At 34.7% G+C, this 18,345-nt stretch overlaps 3 protein-coding genes across 3 annotated transcripts; 2 read left to right on the top strand and 1 right to left on the bottom strand.

Moving 5' to 3' along the window:
• Positions 1-1,824: 1,824 nt before the first annotated feature.
• Positions 1,825-5,354, top strand: LOC136206909 (uncharacterized). The gene is made up of 6 exons (XM_065998118.1): positions 1,825-2,505; positions 3,314-3,425; positions 3,529-3,700; positions 3,791-3,978; positions 4,261-4,405; positions 4,964-5,354. Exons 1-5 carry the CDS (start codon positions 1,958-1,960, stop codon positions 4,384-4,386), a joined length of 1,146 nt encoding a protein of 381 aa, XP_065854190.1. The 5' UTR covers positions 1,825-1,957; the 3' UTR covers positions 4,387-4,405; positions 4,964-5,354.
• Positions 5,355-5,421: 67 nt separating this feature from the next.
• LOC136207374 (uncharacterized) lies at positions 5,422-7,551 on the bottom strand. The gene is made up of 5 exons (XM_065998639.1): positions 7,234-7,551; positions 7,044-7,155; positions 6,883-6,964; positions 6,654-6,705; positions 5,422-5,547 (listed from the first exon to the last, which is right to left on the bottom strand). The coding sequence occupies exons 1-5, from the start codon at positions 7,519-7,521 to the stop codon at positions 5,422-5,424; spliced, it is 660 nt and encodes a 219-aa protein (XP_065854711.1). The 5' UTR covers positions 7,522-7,551.
• Positions 7,552-11,044: 3,493 nt separating this feature from the next.
• LOC136206043 (uncharacterized) lies at positions 11,045-16,022 on the top strand. The gene is made up of 8 exons (XM_065996955.1): positions 11,045-11,314; positions 11,396-11,489; positions 11,802-11,921; positions 12,029-12,077; positions 12,242-12,341; positions 12,466-12,527; positions 12,642-12,700; positions 15,605-16,022. The coding sequence occupies exons 1-8, from the start codon at positions 11,163-11,165 to the stop codon at positions 15,707-15,709; spliced, it is 741 nt and encodes a 246-aa protein (XP_065853027.1). The 5' UTR covers positions 11,045-11,162; the 3' UTR covers positions 15,710-16,022.
• The last annotated feature ends 2,323 nt before the right edge of the window (positions 16,023-18,345 follow it).

An 18,345-nucleotide genomic window follows, 5' to 3' on the forward strand; every position in this document is an offset into this window, starting at 1 on the left:
GTAAGTGTTGTCTTTTTGCCTTTGTCTTGCACTAGTTGACTACTAGTTTGGTGAGTAATCTCGCCGAGCACTGTGGTTACTTGAACTAGTTCACTCCATTTCTTGCTCGATTGTTCTTAAAAGAACTCAAAACATACATCAGACAGGTAATAGAGAGAAGACACCATAAACCAGGGCATAAAGGTGATAAAAGCACATAAACAAGTCTTAAACTATACTTAAAACTCTATATAATATGGTGCTAACATTTATCATGAATTAACAATGGATCTTTCCAAACTTGTATATCAGAACCATCACCAATACACCATCACAAGCCCATGCAACGAACATTCTTTGAACACAAAATGCTTCTCCAAGCAAAACTAGGATTAGTGCATAGCTTAGAGGTGAGAAAGCTTTCATTAGAAAAAGATCTAGCCTTGAACATCCAGCTTACCAAAGCATTTGGGTTATTTATGAAGTTCCATCCTTGCTTGCTAAGAAGAGAAAGGTTGAAAGAGTGTAAGTCCCTGTACCTTAACCCTCCACATTCTCGTCCATCACACAAACGATCCCATCCCAGCCGGTCCAATGAATCCCACCAAAAAGAATTCATCATTCGTTGAATTTCATGCCACAGAGTCCGAGGCAGCAAGAAAGCACTCATATAATATGTAGGGAGAGCCTGGGCTACAACTTTAAGAAGAATGTCCTTACCAGCACTTGATAGAAATCGAATACCCCAACCCTTAAATCTTTTTCTCAGCCGATCTTTTAGAAAGCTGAATATAGCTTTCTTATTTCTGCCAGTGAGGGACGGTAGACCGAGGTAACTCCCAATATCTAAGGGAGAGTTCACATTGAGAAGAGTCTGAATAGCTTGTTTGATATCCTCCCGAACATTGGGGCTGAAGAAGATTCTTGATTTTTGTAAATTAATAGCTTGCCCTGAAGCCTTCTCATACATATGCAGAATATCAACGATTGCTTGGCATTCAACAATAGTGGCATCAAAAAATAAGAAAGAGTCATCAACAAATAGTAAGTGAGATACAGATGGGGCTCTAGGGTGGATCCTGCATCCATAAATAGTTTCTTCTTGCTCAGTCCGATATAACATTTTTTAGAAGACCTCAGTAAATAGGATAAACAAATAGGAGATAATGGATCTCACTGTCTCAATCTCATCCATGAGACAATTGGTCCTACCAATTCCCATTAACCGCTACTGAGTAAGAAACAGTGGTAACATATAACATAATCCAAAACACAAAGGTATTATGAAAACCCATTTTGATCCGTACCTTTTTGAGAAAAATCCAGTTGACTCTGTCATAGGTCTTACTTGTATCAATTTTCAAGGCCACATTTCCACCCAAGTTCTGATACCGACGCTTCATAAAGTGCATGGACTAAAAAACTAGAACATTATCGATAATAAATCGACCCGGTATGAAAGCAAATTGACTATCTGAGATAATACATGCCAAAAATGTTTTCCCAAATGAAAAACTATTAAACTAGTAGTTCATCAAATTTTAATTAACCTTTTTTTCAGATTGATGTTTTAAAAATATCAGTTTTCTATGTTTTTTGCGGCTAGTTTTGTAAGCAAGCTCACTCAAATACTGAGGACATAATCGTCAATTTCGCTCTAAAAATGTTACTAGACGAGGAGAAGAAAGAGAGACTTTAGCCTTGTTCCATTTTAACCCGTAAGAGCACGAAGCAAATCTAAATGGTGTGAAAAAGGCAAGGGGCAACAGTGTCTTTGAGATTTGAAATTTAAACTAAAAGACAGTGAAGGGCCTTTCGGTCATTTGAAAATTATAAAGACAGAGATAGAGAGAGACAGAGAGTAAGAGAGAGAAAGAGAGAAATCAGCAACCGGGAGCGTGAAAGAGAGAGAGAGAGAGAGAGTCGTTGTGTCCGTTTTTTCAGTTAAATAATATATGCTCAAGAAAGAGAGAAGGCGATGGTGTCGGACCAGGAAATAGCTAAAGGTTTAGAGACTGTTCTCCGTCAATCAAACCCCCAAATCGTCTCCTCCTTTGACGGCGTTCTTCAGGAGCTCCAATCCAACTTAGGGTTAGACTTATCTCACAAAACAGCTTTCATTCGTGATCAGATCAATCTTCTTCTCCGACCTCACCCAAACACAACCACCACTTCCACCACTACTGTTACTCATCAGCCTCCTCTTCCGATTCGCCCTCAGCCACAGCCACCCACCCTCCACCACCACCTACCTCACAAAGACCATTTTACCCTCCAACATCATCCCCAATTCCAGCAATTTCCTCCCCATTTTGCCCTCCATCCTCAACACCACCACCAGGTTTTCCCCCAGGACCTCAACTTTCGTCAGCCGCAGTTCACGCCTCGCCCCTCGCACTCGCATCCCCAGCAACAGAGGCAGCAGCCCCAAACCCAGCCCCAGCCCCAGCCCCTACCTCCCCCGAAAATCGAGGTTGTTTCCCAAGATGTCACTACTCCTGTTCCTTCTGAATTGTCCAAAGAAAGGTAAAGTTATTTTTTTTTTAAGTTTCTTCTGTTCTGGATTGGTGTTAGTAGTTAGATGTTGGTTTTCAGGATTTTCTTGGGTACAATTGCAGGGTAGATGCATGTGTATTATATTCGTGTTTTTAGATTTCTGAGTTAGGGTTTTTCTATTTCTAGTTCTGTTTTAGTGTTGATTTTCCCTTTCTCATTTTCCATTTTGGTGGAAATATGTGTTATTTAATGGGAGAAATTGGTGTTTTTTGGTCATATGCTATGTAATTTACTATTCTTATTACTTGGCAACTATCATTTACTGAAACCTACCATTTCTGATGATTGTTAATTAGCTACGGAACTTTACATTTATTACCTTTTTTGCTGATGGTGATTATGATTCTTCGTACATTCAATTGATTTCTTTTAAACGAGAAGACAAGCTTCAGTTTATGCAATAGTGTAGGAAAGTCAACTTTCTACATTTTCTACATTTCTTTTTAATTATTGTGTGTATAGAATATTAGTGTATCGACTATCAGCTATTACAGAGAACTACAAGCTTTTTCTTTGCATATATTTGAGATGTATGACTTTTGGTTCACAGAAGAAGAAAAAGGACTAACCTATTTTCTGTGCGAGACTTCATTTCATCTTATGTGTCCTTGAAAATTTAAATCGGACTCTATTGTGGGGGTTTAGCTGGATCAATAAATTTAGGTCGGATTCTCTTTGTCCAGTTTTACTGACCAGGAAAATAATCTCCAAAACTCCGCATCTCGTTACACTTTTCGGCATTAGATTTGATGGTGTCTGTGTTATAATTTTTATGCAGTGCTCCAGTGGGAACCAAAAGAAGAGGTGGACCAGGTGGGCTAAACAAAGTTTGTGGTGTTTCACCTGAACTCCAGGCTATTGTTGGTGAGCCTGCCTTGCCAAGGACCGAGGTATATTGTCCGTATCGTAATTCGTCTTTTTGTGCTCAATGCTCATTAGTTGGTGTATTTATGAATTTCTCATGTGCTCCATGAACTCATTTGCTTGATACAGATTGTGAAGCAGTTGTGGGCATACATAAGGAAAAACAACCTCCAGGATCCAAGCAACAAGAGAAAGATAATTTGTGATGATGCCCTCCGTATCGTTTTCGAGACAGATTGCACTGACATGTTCAAGATGAATAAGCTCCTTGCTAAGCACATAATCGCACTTGAGCCCTCAAGTATGTAGTGTGGCACTGCACTGCATAGCATGTGTTATTTTATGGCAGTAAAGTTGACTAAATCAATTTCACTTATATTAACTGCTGCAGAGGAGTCTAGTCAAGCTAAACGGGTAAAGGTGGAGGTTGAGCCCAAAGTTGAAACTACTGAACCCGGTGGATCTGTAGTTGTAATATCTGATGCACTTGCCAAGTTTTTGGGTGCTGGAGGTAGGGAGATGACTCATTTAGAGGCTTCCAGGCGTGTTTGGGAGTATATAAAGGTTAACCATTTAGAGGTGGGTTAATGGACTTAATAATTTGTTATTGGCCTTATATTCCTCCAAGTTCTAGTTAGTTGACTGCTGAGTAGCATATGTGATGGTCCAGAATAAGAGGCTTTACTTTTGTTAGATTGTTTCTATTTCTATTCTGTAGTATCACTTTACCCATGTCTGCTACCATTGGGTGTTCTTTTTTCTTTTCCTGATTCCTTGGAAGAGTTTCGAGGTCGTAATTCTTTCACTTCATTAATATGAATGCATTAGCACTTCACGAGTTTTATGGTTTTACTTGTGCAGGATCCATTGAACTCAATGGTGATATTATGTGATGTAAAGCTCAGAGAGCTTCTGGGGTGTGAAAACATTTCTGCAGTGGGTGTAGAAGAGATGTTATCACGCTATCATTTGTTTAAAAGGTCATGATGTTTGGAAACTGGAACTGGTTAGTATGACTAAAATCTTCAAATGACTAAGAAATATGTATGCTGTTTTATGTTGTCTTGGTTGGCGATTTTGTAACTATTCCGGTTTTTAATCTTTTGGCCACAGAATGCTTGGTATTGGTGTCCTACAGTTTTTCTTTATTTATTGAGAAAAGGAAAACTAGAACAGAAGTTGATGTTTTTTTAGGGGAAATTAGGATAGTATAAGTGAAGTTGAGTAAGCTTCCTTCCTTTCTCGTAAGGATGGAAAATTGGAGACGAGGAGGGGACCTTTTTCTTTCAAATTAATGAGGTGTTTTCTCCTAAAAAAAAGACTCCTTTATTTAAAGAGTTTTGAGCATTACTATGCGCTGGATAGTAGAGTAGAAAGAAGCTTAACTTGACCCCTGAAAGGGAATATGTGGAATTGGTATTTTTCTCCTTATTCCCTTATATAAGCATTGTTCTGCAATTTACATTTCCTGATGAGTATTATGTGGCTTTAGTTGATTATTTATTAAGACTTGATTCGGTACTGCGAACGGAGTGAATGATGGAATGTTTGATTGACCTTGCAGGTGCATGGAATATTTTGTTGGGCACCATAACTCTGATGATAGCACAGATAGTGAAGAAACTCACTGAATCTTACTCCCTTTTGCGTTCTTTAATTTAATTGTGTGGTTGTCGATATGTGAATTATTAACGTGGCTAGTTGATACAGTGATTGACTCTAGTAGTATGGTACGATCAGGAAGAAAAGGGGCCAATTGTAGGAAGTATGTTTTGTAGGTTTGGTTGTAGGCTAATTTTCTGGGTTCTTTTTCATTTGAAACAGCATCTTATTCTCCATGCCTAACCCTCATAGGTAGGTAGCAGCAGTGGAATTGTAAAATATTAAGTAAGTACCTATAATATTATGTGTAATCTTATTAATTCCATATCACAGGAAGGAAGAAGCTTTTGCTACTTTTTTTTTTTTTATCTTACCATCTGCTTATAATAATTTTATATGAACAAATAGAGAATGAGTTAATTAATACAAGCCAGGCTTCAAGAAGATTAAAATGATGGCCAGCAAAATTAAGGCCTTTATAATATTTTCTTTGGGAAAATTACCGGTGCACATCTCCATTATGGACATTAAGTATCCCATTAATTTCTGCAGACAAAAGCAAAACTAGTGAATTACACAGTACTACTATACATTGAACAGATATAACTCTATTTATTTAGGGGTACGGACAAATTGAAACATACACCCTCAAGAATAATAACAATGAGATAGCTCTTAAAGTTGTTTGAAAACTACATATATATCCTTAACGTAAAATTTTATCTTCAATGTTTTTCATGTGGTCGGATTTTGGACTTGTATAGTGGCAGTGTAAAAAATAAATATGGGTTGAGCTTAATTTTTTTTTTTTAGGTAAATTACATCTATGATCAATGGATTTTACCTCTACTAATAATATAGTCATTAAACTTCAAAACGTAACATAAGTCACTCAACTTTATCTTTATTGATATTATGACACTTAACAACCCTAAAATAAAAAAAGTCTATGAATTAGAACCACATTTATCATACAACTATTTTTTCTATTTTTCATTATAGTTTTTATCTTAACCTTTTAATGCATTTTAATTTCTATAGTAATAATAATAATAATAATAAGATAAAGTGTAAATTTGCCTGTAACGTTGTTTGAGAAGTAAATATATATGCCTAATGTAAAAATGATAAAATTTTATGCTCAATGTCTCCAATATGGATCAATTTTGGACGTGAAATTAGCTTTCGGACAACTTGGAGTTTAAAAAATAAATATGGGCTGAGCTTAATTTTTTTTTCTGCTGCTCCTACTCATGTTGAACGTCGTTGTTTTGGCTTGAGCTGAAACAAAAAATGCACAAGTCTTTTATCTGTTGGAGATGCAATCAGTATCCGGTTGATAACTCATAGATGAAGACGAAGGGATAGCCAAGAGCAAGACCACCCCAACAAGGGGTGGTTCCTAATGGTTGGAGGTGTGTCAATATCCTTATATCTTCCTACCTCTACCTTTTAGATCTAGGTAAACCCGTTTACGAATTCTGTTACTTTCGTTTAAAATTGCTCCATGTAATGTTATTAGAGTCTAAAATTATTTCAAATTGGAAACCTTAAAAGATAAAATTTTACTTTTTTTTTTTAAATTTTATGCTAGGGATGTATTTACATTTCTTCAAAAACATCAAGCCTAAGAAAAAAAGAGAGGTGCATACCATTCTGAAGGGCTCTATGTGAAGGATTGGCTCCATGAACATTTCTACATTCCTGAAACGTGGCAATCATCATTCACTTTTCCATATTTCATGATGCCATCTATTTCCTACATTTAATCATTAGCTTATTAATGCAGCATACATAATCATTTATCTATTGACTTTTTCATATCAACTTTAATTTTTTCCCATTGCCATACTAAGCATTCTCTTTGAAATTATTGAGTACCTTATTAACACCTTGCCCTGATATGTTTGGCAAATATAGATACTAATTCCTTTTCCCAAAGCCATATTTGTATTGGACAATTCTGCAAATAAATCATTTAAAACTGTGTCAAATGGATGGTGTCACGTGGATGGATTGTGAGGAAAAACATACATATATACCTAGTTTCCACGATACACAAACATTCATCCCGTCTTGCAATGTTGGTTGCACGACAAATTCAACGTTCTTTCCCAAAATTTCCATCACATAATTGAAAAATTTCAATACTTGCTGCAATTAGAAAACTAAAGTCATAAGTAATCACAATTAGTAGATAAATTAATATATTATCAGAAGTAAAAAATGTACCTGTTTTCCTTGGAAGAATTGGAAAAATGAAAAAAAATTGCAAACACAAGTGCATTCATCACCAATTGTGTTGGAAAGTTCATTGATATTTTTGTTTTTGATTGCAGTATGAAGTTTGAGAACTGTTTGTAGTGCTGGATTATTATCTTCCTCTCCTTCCTTTGATTCTGAAGATTTAGCATTAGATGGAACTAATCTTTGTCTTCCAATATTCAAGGGTTTCTTTAACAATGTAATTTTACAAGGATTGTGGGAATTTCTAGCTTTTTCAGGTACCAATAAAGGCATATTATTTGAGCCATTTAAAACATTAATAGGAAAAGAAATCATGCTGCTAGCCATTATTTGAAACTAACAATATCTCCACCAAAATAATAATAATAGACCTCCAAGGGCTTTTCAGTAAAAAAACAAAGAACAAATATACAAGAAAAGAAAAGAATGAAACCATATATAATTGCTTCAAAAAGTAGCTAGGAATCTCCCCTTTTAACTTAATCTAATATGCTTTTATTAATAACAACTTGACCTAAAGAAAAAGAAATCAGAAAAGCATAACATTGAAAGTTGAAACAACAAATTATTTGTTGGATTAATACATCTCTGGAACTATAAAAAATCAACTGTACTTATGTATTTGCAAAAGTTCTATTTACCCCATTAAACTTACTTAAAATGAGAAATTGTCTCTCTGAAATGTACCTATTGGACTCCAAACTTTCTTAAAGTGTTCTATTAGTCTCCTAAACTTGCTCTCGAAGTGTACACATTTCATTTTTAAAATCTTTCCTTACTCCATCATGTGGATTTTAAGGGGTTAATATATCATTTTAAACAAGTTCAGAAGGTAAATTGAATATCTTCAAAAGTATAGTGAGAAAATTGATTTTTTTTGGACAAGTACAGAGGGACTAGGGATGTATTAATCCTTATTTGTTTCTTTTATTAGAATTAGATCCAAGGATAATATCCGCAACACCATAAATTCATTTCATGTTAATCCATTGAGATCGAAAGCAAAAGGATACCTAAATCTAGAGCGTAATGGAATAATCGGAGACGATAATGCGTTAGTCGATTGGTCTTCTAGGACTAGAAGTAACTAGCATGCTTATATTTATGAAGGAGAGGATAGACTTAAAATGCTGATGCCCTAGACACCATAATCCTCTATTTATAGATAAAATCCAGTTGTTGCAATTACTATTTAGTTAAAATATTGCAACCGGGTATATATACACATATTAAGTCCATACCTGATAGAGAAGTGCTATAGTGGACCCAAAATCTAAGATGTCTCAGGTTTATTCTAGAAGGAAGAGGACATCTAGGGATGATGATGTGACATAGCATAAGTTAGAAGTGGTCAATGGTCATGGTCATGGTCAATAATCATAGTCAATAGTCAATATTCAATAAGGAGTAAATGTATTTCATTTATTAGCTTTCCTAGTTTAAACTCTTTACCTGTAGTATAAATATCTAGCAAAACAATACTAAAGGGGGATTTTGGATTATTTTATCTTGGCTCTTAGCGAGAGAGAGAAAAATTCCCATAGGAGGTGCTAGTAGCATCTTGTGTCCTTATTATTTCCATTTTTTTCCTAATTCAATATAAGATATCTCAATTATTCATTTTCTTTCTTCTCTTTTCCTATCTTACTTTATCCTGCATCTCAAGTTTCCATCATTTGTCTGACCTGTCGGATCCGTTGAACGTGAAGAACTGACCCAACAATGGAAATCCAAATCCAAACCCGTTTGAATGCTCATGAGACACAAATTTAGGACTTGAAGAATCATGTTCATGATTTACAGATTAATGTGCGTGCCATCATTAGTTCAATCAAGGCAGAGAAAGTTAATCAGGATGAGTTCAGAGCTTTCATGATGGATTGGGTAAAGGACCTAGCAAAGAAATTTGGAGACGATGACCCCCATAAATCTTCCCATCCGAAGTCTTCTTCAGACAATCCAAAAAGCGGCAACAATGAACTCCAGTTAGCTGCTAAGAAGGTCAAGTTACCTGAGGTCAATGGGTGCGATCTCCGTGGATGTATTTCTAAGGCTGGGACGTATTTTGAAATTCATAAAACTCCACCGGTTATGCAAGGAAAGAAAGAATTGGTAGCATATAAGTCTCTCCCTTCTATCGTTACCTATATTGACAAAGGATTCAGGAGAAGCAATTTACAGAGAACAATCATCAATTGGAGATAGAATTTGATATATGTTAGGTGCATGAGGCAAACAATGTTCTAGATAAAACTCCACATGCAATAAAAATGGTTAAGTCATCGAATAATTTTGGCAAGGATTCTTATGATGAGGTCCTTCAAATTGAAAGTGGTGTCTCTGATCATCTATTTCCACATCGGCCATGGGGAGGTCCCGCGTCACAACAAGACAAAACTGTTTGGTATGAGATGGAAACCACCGGCCAAATACAAAGTCCCGGTGACGAAATTATTTCGTATAAGCTAGAAACTACCAAACAAATGCAAAGGTCTAGTCAAATGACTTTTCCAGAAAATGATAGTCTAAATTACGATGATATTATCCATGATTAAAAAATTGATGGGAGAAATAGTTTTCAATCCTTATCTAGAGATTGGATTGCAATACAGTAAAACTTCTATATAGGAATACTCTATATAGGAATAACCTCTATTTTGTTATAAAAAAAACTCGGACCCAACTTGGTAATAACCTTTATTACCAAACTCTATTTAATAATAACCTCCCAATTGTTATACAAATAGCCCGGTCCCAAGTGTATTAATATATAGATGTTTTACTGTAGTAGCAGTTATTATTTATGACGAAGTTGTGATAGGTATGAATGGTAAGAATATCGACTCGATTTTATTTTATCTAGGGTTGGGGACCATTAGTAACGTGTCTACGACCTGATATATCAACACCACGCCTTCTCGTATGACGTGGTGTATCCTTGGCATTCATATTTAGTTGTCTAGCTGCCGACGAGATAGATTTATCAGCTACACTCTCCCTCTCCATCTACACGTATTGACCACATTATTTAACTAAATTTAACTAAAATTAACAAAATAAAAATTTAACTAAATTAAATTGAACAAAATAAAAATTTAACTAAAATTAACAAAATAAATTAACAAAATAAAAATTTAGTTAAACTAAATTAAATAAAATAAAATTTAACTAAACTAAATTAAACAAAATAAAAATTTAGCTAAACTAAATTAAACAAATTAAAATTAACAAAATAAAAATTATACTCAAATTAATAAAATAAAAATAACACAAATTTAACAAAATTAAATTAACTAAAAAATAATAATAATTCAAATTTTACCACACGGGCGTATGGGCATCACACCTCACCACAGGTGACGGCGTATGAACATCACGCCGTCACCTGTGGTGAGGCGCACGGGTATCACGCCGTCGCCTGTGGTGCGGCGTGATGTTCATATGCCGCACCACAGGTGACAACGTGATAGCCGTGCGTCTCGGTGCCGCGAAACCCGAATCCGAAACAGTGCAAAACGATTCAAAAAACGTATAAAAAGCATCCAAATCAAACGAAATTACGTACCATAAGTCAATTTTCTTTGCAGTTCTTCCCCCGATCCATGTTTTCGTTAATAAATTAGTCCGGATTTAGATTGTTTGAGAGGATTTACGAATTTTGAAATTTAAGTAAAGGGTATTTCGGTCTTTTTTCAATGCTAAGTGTGAGAAATTGTGGCTAGGTATAGAAATCCACAAAATAAATCAATCAATTTTATTTTCCTCGTCTTGTCCACTGAAACGCTGCGTTTTCACATTGTTAGATCCCAAATCAATGAATTGAAAACCCCTTCCGATCATCCGCCAGAAGAAAAATACTTCTTTCGCGCAAATCCTAACAATCAAAGGAGCTCCAGAAATAAAACTTTGGAGCTATGGCGGAAGATCTGGTGCTAGACACAGCTATAAGAGATTGGGTTTTGATTCCGCTATCGGTTGTCATGGTCCTCATCGGAGTCCTGCGCTACTTCGTCTCCAAGCTTATGCGTTCATATCAAGTGCCCGATGCGAAGATCGTCAAAGAAGGGTAAATTCTGTGCTCTAATTCTAACCTTTCAGTCTCTATCTTTCATTCATGTAGCTATCTAATTTATGTTTCGAATTTCAGGCAACTTATTGTCAGGGCTCGGAATTTACGCTCTGGTGCTAATTTTATACCTCCCAAGTCGTTTCGTGCTCGAAGGATGTATTTCAGCAATGAGGTATGTTTCTTTGCTTTCTTGCCTTATTGGTGCTAAATTTATAACATTTATACTTAGTTCAGGATTACTGACATATGCGGTTAGTTGACTGTTAGTGATATCATATACTTTAGGAATTTTGATTAGGTGAGGATAGGAATGGGATTTGTTCGTTAGATATAGTTCCTCTTAACTCTACTTAGGGTTGAACTTCAGTTAAGTACCATCTTATTCAGCCGGGCTTATGTTGGAAGGTGAGTTTTCTTGGAGTAGGTCCCCAAATTTGGGTCGAAGACACGCCGATTATGATGGTTTATTCTTTGGTTATGATAGGAGAATGGATTGTTACATGTGCCAAAGGGCCAAGCACAAAATGCGCAGGCACAAATGTTCTCTGATCCAAATATGGCCATGGATATGATGAAGAAAAACCTTTCAATGATTATACCACAGGTATTACTAAGTGGCATTTTTTTTTTTTTTTTGTGTGTTCTTTTTTCCAAGTATTTTGACTATTTTCTGATTGCAAACTTCACTTGTAAATTATCTTTGATGGCCAGACTCTTACTTTTGCGTGGGTCAACTTTTTCTTTTCCGGATTTGTTGCAGGTATGATTCGTTTTCATTTTGTGACCCCTGACTTATCTTTTTGTTTCTCTGTATGCTTAACTTGTTAAGCTTTAGGGCTGAACACATTTATTTTTCACAACTGTATTTCTCTTTTTGCCTGTCTTTGCAACTTTGTTGATGACCTCTTGTCTTGTTTCTTTCAGCCAAGATACCATTCCCACTGACTCAGAGGTTCCGATCAATGTTGCAAAATGGGATTGACTTGAGCACTGTGGATGTTAGTTATGTCAGTAGTCGCTCATGGTACTTCTCTAACTTTATGATTGAGAAGCCTTTTTATGCAATCAGTTTCAATAAGTAGCTTCCTCAAAAGTTTTGTAATTTACCAAGTCAATATGCCTGCTTATACGCTGTTACTTTTTTTCAGGTATTTCCTCAATTTGTTTGGATTAAGGGGTTTATTTAGTCTCATTCTTGGTGAAGAAAATGGTCAGTATCAGTTTATGAACTGTGTATTTATGTTATATGTTTTTAACTCAAATGCTGTTCATATTCCATAATCAACATTTGTTCAGATTTTAAAATTTTATATTTCTATTGCAGCTATGGATGACACACAGCGTATGATGCAAATGAGTGGTTTTGGATTTGATCCATCAAAGGTACGAAATTCCAGTTATTTTCTATTCAGCTTTTGTGCTTCAAATGTTTAAAACGTCAAATTACAAATGATCATTATTTTGTAATCCCTCATGAAACACTTTCCACTATGATTTTATTTTTCAGTTAAATTATATTTATCGTCCTTGGCTCATTTACTATAAATTGTTGTTTGAAACTTGAATTGAACAAGCCATTTGAATGGGTTTTCAGAATCATTTCCCTTGGGCACTGACTATCAATTTTTTTTTTTAAGTAATGGACTAAATACATGGCATGTCAAATCTGTACCTTCAGTTTTGCAGTCTTAGGCATCTAAGCTCATATTTTAAGTTAGAAGTATTTTTCATGGTATAAAGGTAGTTGGTCTCTAGGATAAGTTGTAACCCCAATAGCATCCATGCACTTGAGCATAGTTATTAAAGGCGCATGGCACACTAAGGCGCTAGGGGTCCTGGGGCCTTGGCGCATGGTGCACGGCGATGGCGCGCGCCATAGCGAGACAAGGCTCACTTACAAAGAACAAAAGTTATAAAACTATAAAAGTAACATAAAAATGCAATTAATACTAAACCATGACAATATTCTTAAGCAGAAATACAATTTAAAATGCAAAATAAACCCCATGTTGGAAAGCTAAAGTTGAACACTAAATCCTAAGTTCTACTCGTGATGAAAACTCTCCAAATTCATCACTCCTCATCATCACTATCACACTCATCTAAAGCATCATCAAACTCTTGATTCAAACGTATAATCTCTCTTCCTTTTTAATATTTGTTTTTTTTTCTCATTTGGGACCCTTCAGTTCCAGATATGTAACTGTAAGAAAAACCATAAACCTGCCCTAACTGCCCCTATGTCACCAAGGCCCGCCTTGGTACGCCTTTGGCAACTACCCTTGGCGCAAAATGGTGCACTAGGCGCGCGCCACGCTATGGGGGCGTCATGGCACTAAGGCATGCGCCTGGTGTGCCATGCGCCAAAGGCGTGCCTTTAATAACTATGGATATGAGGCAAGTAGTTAGAGTGTGATACTGTGATTCATGCAATTAATTAGTTTTAAGTTTTGGTAGTAATAACTAATATGAGAAGACACGAAGGCTACTGCAGAATAAAATGAAACTCTGCAGCTCATTTATCATAGGCCATATTAGATGCAAGAAAGTACATGCAAATTCCAGCCTTGCATGGATCTTGTTTGGAACACAGATTGACCCAGGAATTTGTGTTGTTGTAGGAATCTGGCCTGTGAATCCATGTTGTTCTGTTTGGATGCCCATCTGGAATTAGGTCTTAATTGTGATATTACAATTATGCGGATGTAGAGTGTAACTATTATGTGCTTGTTTGAATTAAGAAGGGTCAGCTTATGAGTTATAATTTCGAGGCTTCATAATTAGAGATAATTGCATTTTGCTCCGACTCACCAGCTGCTTTCTTCATCTTCAATGTTGTTAAAGTCTCGTATTATGAACCACCAACATCTGTGTATTATATTATAGCTGGCAGCTTCTTTGTATCTACTTTTCATATGTGTTCCTATTGAAGTTATCAATCTTTAAAAGGTTGGGCTCTCGTCCAGTAGTAATATCAGCTTAAAGCAGTTTATCCCTGCCAAATATTGCTTTTTAGATCTTCAGCTACTTGCCCTCCCTCCGCACTACTCTCTGCATCTATTTGATTACTTGATTTTCGGGGAACTTGTTGATTATTTTATAGCTTATTGACGTAGTGTGTGTTTTTCTTTTTTGGTCCAAATGAGTATTTATTCTTTGGTGTCTGATGATATGATTCCAGTTCCATGATACATAAACCCTAAAGTCTCAAATCGGATTCTAGTTCAGGTAAGTTTCTTAAATAATATAGATTAAATCAAAATAGACCATTGAGCTCAGATCTTAGGACAGAATAACTCTAACCCAGAAGGGCTCTCTTTTCCATCTCTTTATGCCTTTTTTTTTTTTTTTTAATATCTGTAGAAATGTTCCAAAAAAAGAAAACAGGGGTGAAATTTCTCCCCTATGCCTAAGACATAAAATATGAATTAGTTTGGCTGATGGCTTGTGAGTTTGTGCAAGCATTGCTGCATGAGCTAGGTCTAGAGTGTATCCAACTCTTAGATTAATTACAGGATCCGAAGCCCATAAAGTAAAAGGTTAATATTCAAGCAGACCTGCTAAAAAAACAAAAGGAAGATCCTTTACAAAGGCTTAAAAAGGAGAGATGTCCGGCAGATTCATAATGTAATAACCAGTAGCCACTTCTCTCACTGGTTGCCCTCCCCACATCCACATGATTATGTTCATGCATGCTTTTACCATTTATCTGTGCCAAAGAATATATAAATGAAGGCACATTCTTTGTTCTAGTTGACAGTTGACATTCCATCTGTGCATACCTATGCCTTCGATGTGTTGCTGGTAAAGACATTGATGTTAAATTTATTTGAAAATGATCTTAAACAAGAAGAAAGCTGTTGACTTTTATCAAGTATCAACTAAGGGTCCAACACTAACTGTCTTCGCATTGCCCCTTCTCCCTCTCTTTCTCTGTGCCCCTTCACTTCAACAAAGAGTTGCTGCTACCTCCATTAGTGGGCACGTGTCATGCGCATTAGATGTTTGAGTAAACTTGTCTATCATAGATATATTGGATACAGGGTTAGGCTATGCTTACTTTGTTTTTAACTGATAGATCTCCCAGTTCTTATCATATCAACTATCAGATCAATATACCATGTCCTTTCTGAAAGTATATTTTTTACCTTTGTTATACATCTCAAGTATGAAAATACCCTTTTTATAGAATTTCAGCTAGGTAATTTGACTTGATGTTGTATTTTATGTCTTGAGCTTGCCAAATTATTGACCTTTAAATCTTGTTTGATATGGGATTATGATCAGAGCTTGAGCGCAGAGAAAGACAGCCTTGACATAGTTCAGCATGAATGGGCCCTTCCGAAATTTGAACAGCGGGCTGAAGCAGCATTGAGAAAACTTATGAGTTGAATATTTGCAATATTCTATCTCCAGCTGCAGGGTTTATATGCAGAAGTGCTATTTCCAGTGTGTGCAGTCAATAGATGGCAACTGTAATTTGAAGTAGATTGCAGTTGTAACAGTTACAAGAACAGGCGAATCCATCACTGTGGTGTTGGGATTGACAATGTCGTTGTAATCATTGAAAAATATGTTCCACATTGGTGGTTCTAGTTATACTCTTTTGGATAATTTATTCATTCTATAGAAAGAAACACTAGCTTGCAGACTAAAGTTTGAGAATCAGAATTTTAATCTACGTTTTGTTGCATTTTTTGTTAAATTTTCAGTCCCTGCGTCGTATTTAATGACTTAGAAATTATGTAGGTGAAATTAATTCATAGAATAAGAAATATTTGCATTTTAATATATATATATATTTTAATGTAATCTGTAGTGGAGCTTGCTTTACTGATCGTTGTAATGTAAAGATTTCATGAATGAATATATATCTGTTTTTTCTACTGAAATTAATTAAACTGAACCGAATGTTATTGAAATTAAAATAATAATATAATCTTTTAAAAATATCAATAATTAAAACAAAAGTTTATAAAAATAATAATGGTTCTAATAATAATAATAAATAAATAATTAAAATAAGTAATATTAAATTAATAAACTGAAATTACGGATACTGAAATTAGATGATAAAGAACATGATTTTATCTCTTCTCTTTTCTTTTGTAGAAACAAACTATTTCTTCTCTTTTCTCTTTTCTTTCTCTTAATTTTCTGTGACGGCAGCTGAAATGTGGTTAAGATGCTACATCAGTAATTTTTATTACATTATTTTGAATAAAAATATTTGTGATTTTAATACAATTAAGTCCAAAAATTGAATGATAGTTTTGTGAATTGAACAAAAGGAGTCTTTTACTTGAATTAAACCCAAAAAGAGGTAGAGAACTTGTTGATTGCTCTTGCTATCTTATTAGAAGCTTCTGAAGCACTTATATGGGTACGGTTAACAGTATTTTAAAAAATATGAGATACTGTGTGCTTTTAATTATATTTTAGCCATACTTGTACTTTGTATTTATCATTGTATTAATAATAATAAAAACAAAGTAACTATAGAATTTACTATATATATATATATATAATTTAATTAATATTCATAATAACCAATAAATCATTACTTCATAAAAAAAATATTAGACATTCTCATGCTCTTTATCTATTTAATCAAATGAAAAACTCTTATCTATTTCTAGTTCATGTACGAGCACCAAAATTTAATAAAAAGTGGGTGGGCTGATTAGGTCTTTAGTTATTTATTTATTTCTAAGTAAAAGGGTGGATAGGGTTGGTTTAATTAATTATTTATATTAGCATTTTATATTTAATTATTTTTATATCAACCCTTATTTTTACAAGGTTATTTAAAAAAAACTCACTTTACTTAATTAACTTTGAAATGTATTCTTAAGTTGTCGTCGAGCTATTCCAATGTATCTCTATAATTAAAAAAGGGATGTTTATTGATATATTACGTAAATATTAGTTAGAATATTTACGTAATTTTGTATTTTAGGATTTGTTTAATATATATTATGGTAAATTAATATATATTGTGACAAATTAGCTTTTTAATTCTAACTAGCATATATTATGGTAAATTAGCTCCTTAATTCTAAAATACAAAATTACGTAAATATTCTAACTAATATTTACGTAATTTATTTCAAATTTGATGTATTTAATAGGAAATAAAAGAAATGAATTGTAAATAAGTTGCATGATAGAATTGTTTGAGAAATGATATAAATTCCATGAGATGAATGCATTGAGGGAGAATTATACAAGTATTTATGGTTATGATGGTAACGTTTTTACAGAATTCCATCCATTCCATATTATTGGAGAAAGAAGATGCTGTCTGTATGTCCCATCCCATGCATCATGAATTGCAAAAAGGCAAATAAGGTTATCATTTTCAGGTGTTTATTGTCACCTCTCTGTCTTCCTTTTATTGCAGGAGAGGAGAGGAGACAGCTTACTCAATTTATCTCATGTTTAGTGTAGATGTTGAGAATATGATGAGATTTCAGCAGCAAATGGCCGACCCAGGAATATGTATCTTTGGCTTTGCGTTCAATACCATAACAGAGTCAAATTGATGATGACTTAAAAAGATGTCAAAACAGGCAAATGCTACAAGTCCAGTGGGTGCGGTGCGGAAACCACATTTCAAGAGGTCATGACTCATGTGATCTGACGAGTCCAGTGGCGTTCTCACGCCCGCACCAAATAAAATTAGCTGCAGGTCCCACCTCATTCTCAATTACAAGTTTGCCAATTGGCTTATTTACAACTTTACCATGTACCTTTTTTTTTTTTCTTTTGTACCCCTTTACTTTAATTATGATTTATTTAGTTTTATATATGGTAGGTTTTTATATAATTTTATCTTTTACCAATCAAACTCTCAAATCTTTACTTAGAGACTAGGGTGTTCATCCCTTTATCAAGTCAGGATTTTCTAAATTCCTTGTTTTAGTTTGTAAATTCACAGTTTTCAACTTTTCAATTTTAACTTGAAAACTTCTATATTGGCTTAGAGTCAAAACTAATATCAAATTGTTTCTCTCAAACCGACTTTG

Source organism: Euphorbia lathyris, chromosome 9, assembly GCF_963576675.1.
Source record: "Euphorbia lathyris chromosome 9, ddEupLath1.1, whole genome shotgun sequence".
Classification (NCBI taxonomy): domain Eukaryota; kingdom Viridiplantae; phylum Streptophyta; class Magnoliopsida; order Malpighiales; family Euphorbiaceae; genus Euphorbia; species Euphorbia lathyris.

Bases quoted from the DNA above. Each gene is read 5' to 3' on its own strand.
- LOC136206909 (XM_065998118.1), top strand. From the start codon at position 1,958: ATGGTGTCGGACCAGGAAATAGCTAAAGGTTTAGAGACTGTTCTCCGT. The intron at 3,701-3,790 runs GTATGTAGTGTG...TAACTGCTGCAG, and splicing joins AATCGCACTTGAGCCCTCAA to AGGAGTCTAGTCAAGCTAAA. The intron at 3,979-4,260 runs GTGGGTTAATGG...TTACTTGTGCAG, and splicing joins TAAAGGTTAACCATTTAGAG to GATCCATTGAACTCAATGGT.
- LOC136207374 (XM_065998639.1), bottom strand. From the start codon at position 7,521: ATGCCTTTATTGGTACCTGAAAAAGCTAGAAATTCCCACAATCCTTGT. The intron at 7,156-7,233 runs GTACATTTTTTA...TTCTAATTGCAG, and splicing joins AATTCTTCCAAGGAAAACAG to CAAGTATTGAAATTTTTCAA. The intron at 6,965-7,043 runs GTATATATGTAT...ATTTATTTGCAG, and splicing joins TTGTGTATCGTGGAAACTAG to AATTGTCCAATACAAATATG.
- LOC136206043 (XM_065996955.1), top strand. From the start codon at position 11,163: ATGGCGGAAGATCTGGTGCTAGACACAGCTATAAGAGATTGGGTTTTG. The intron at 11,490-11,801 runs GTATGTTTCTTT...TGGTTATGATAG, and splicing joins GGATGTATTTCAGCAATGAG to GAGAATGGATTGTTACATGT. The intron at 12,078-12,241 runs GTATGATTCGTT...TGTTTCTTTCAG, and splicing joins CTTTTCCGGATTTGTTGCAG to CCAAGATACCATTCCCACTG.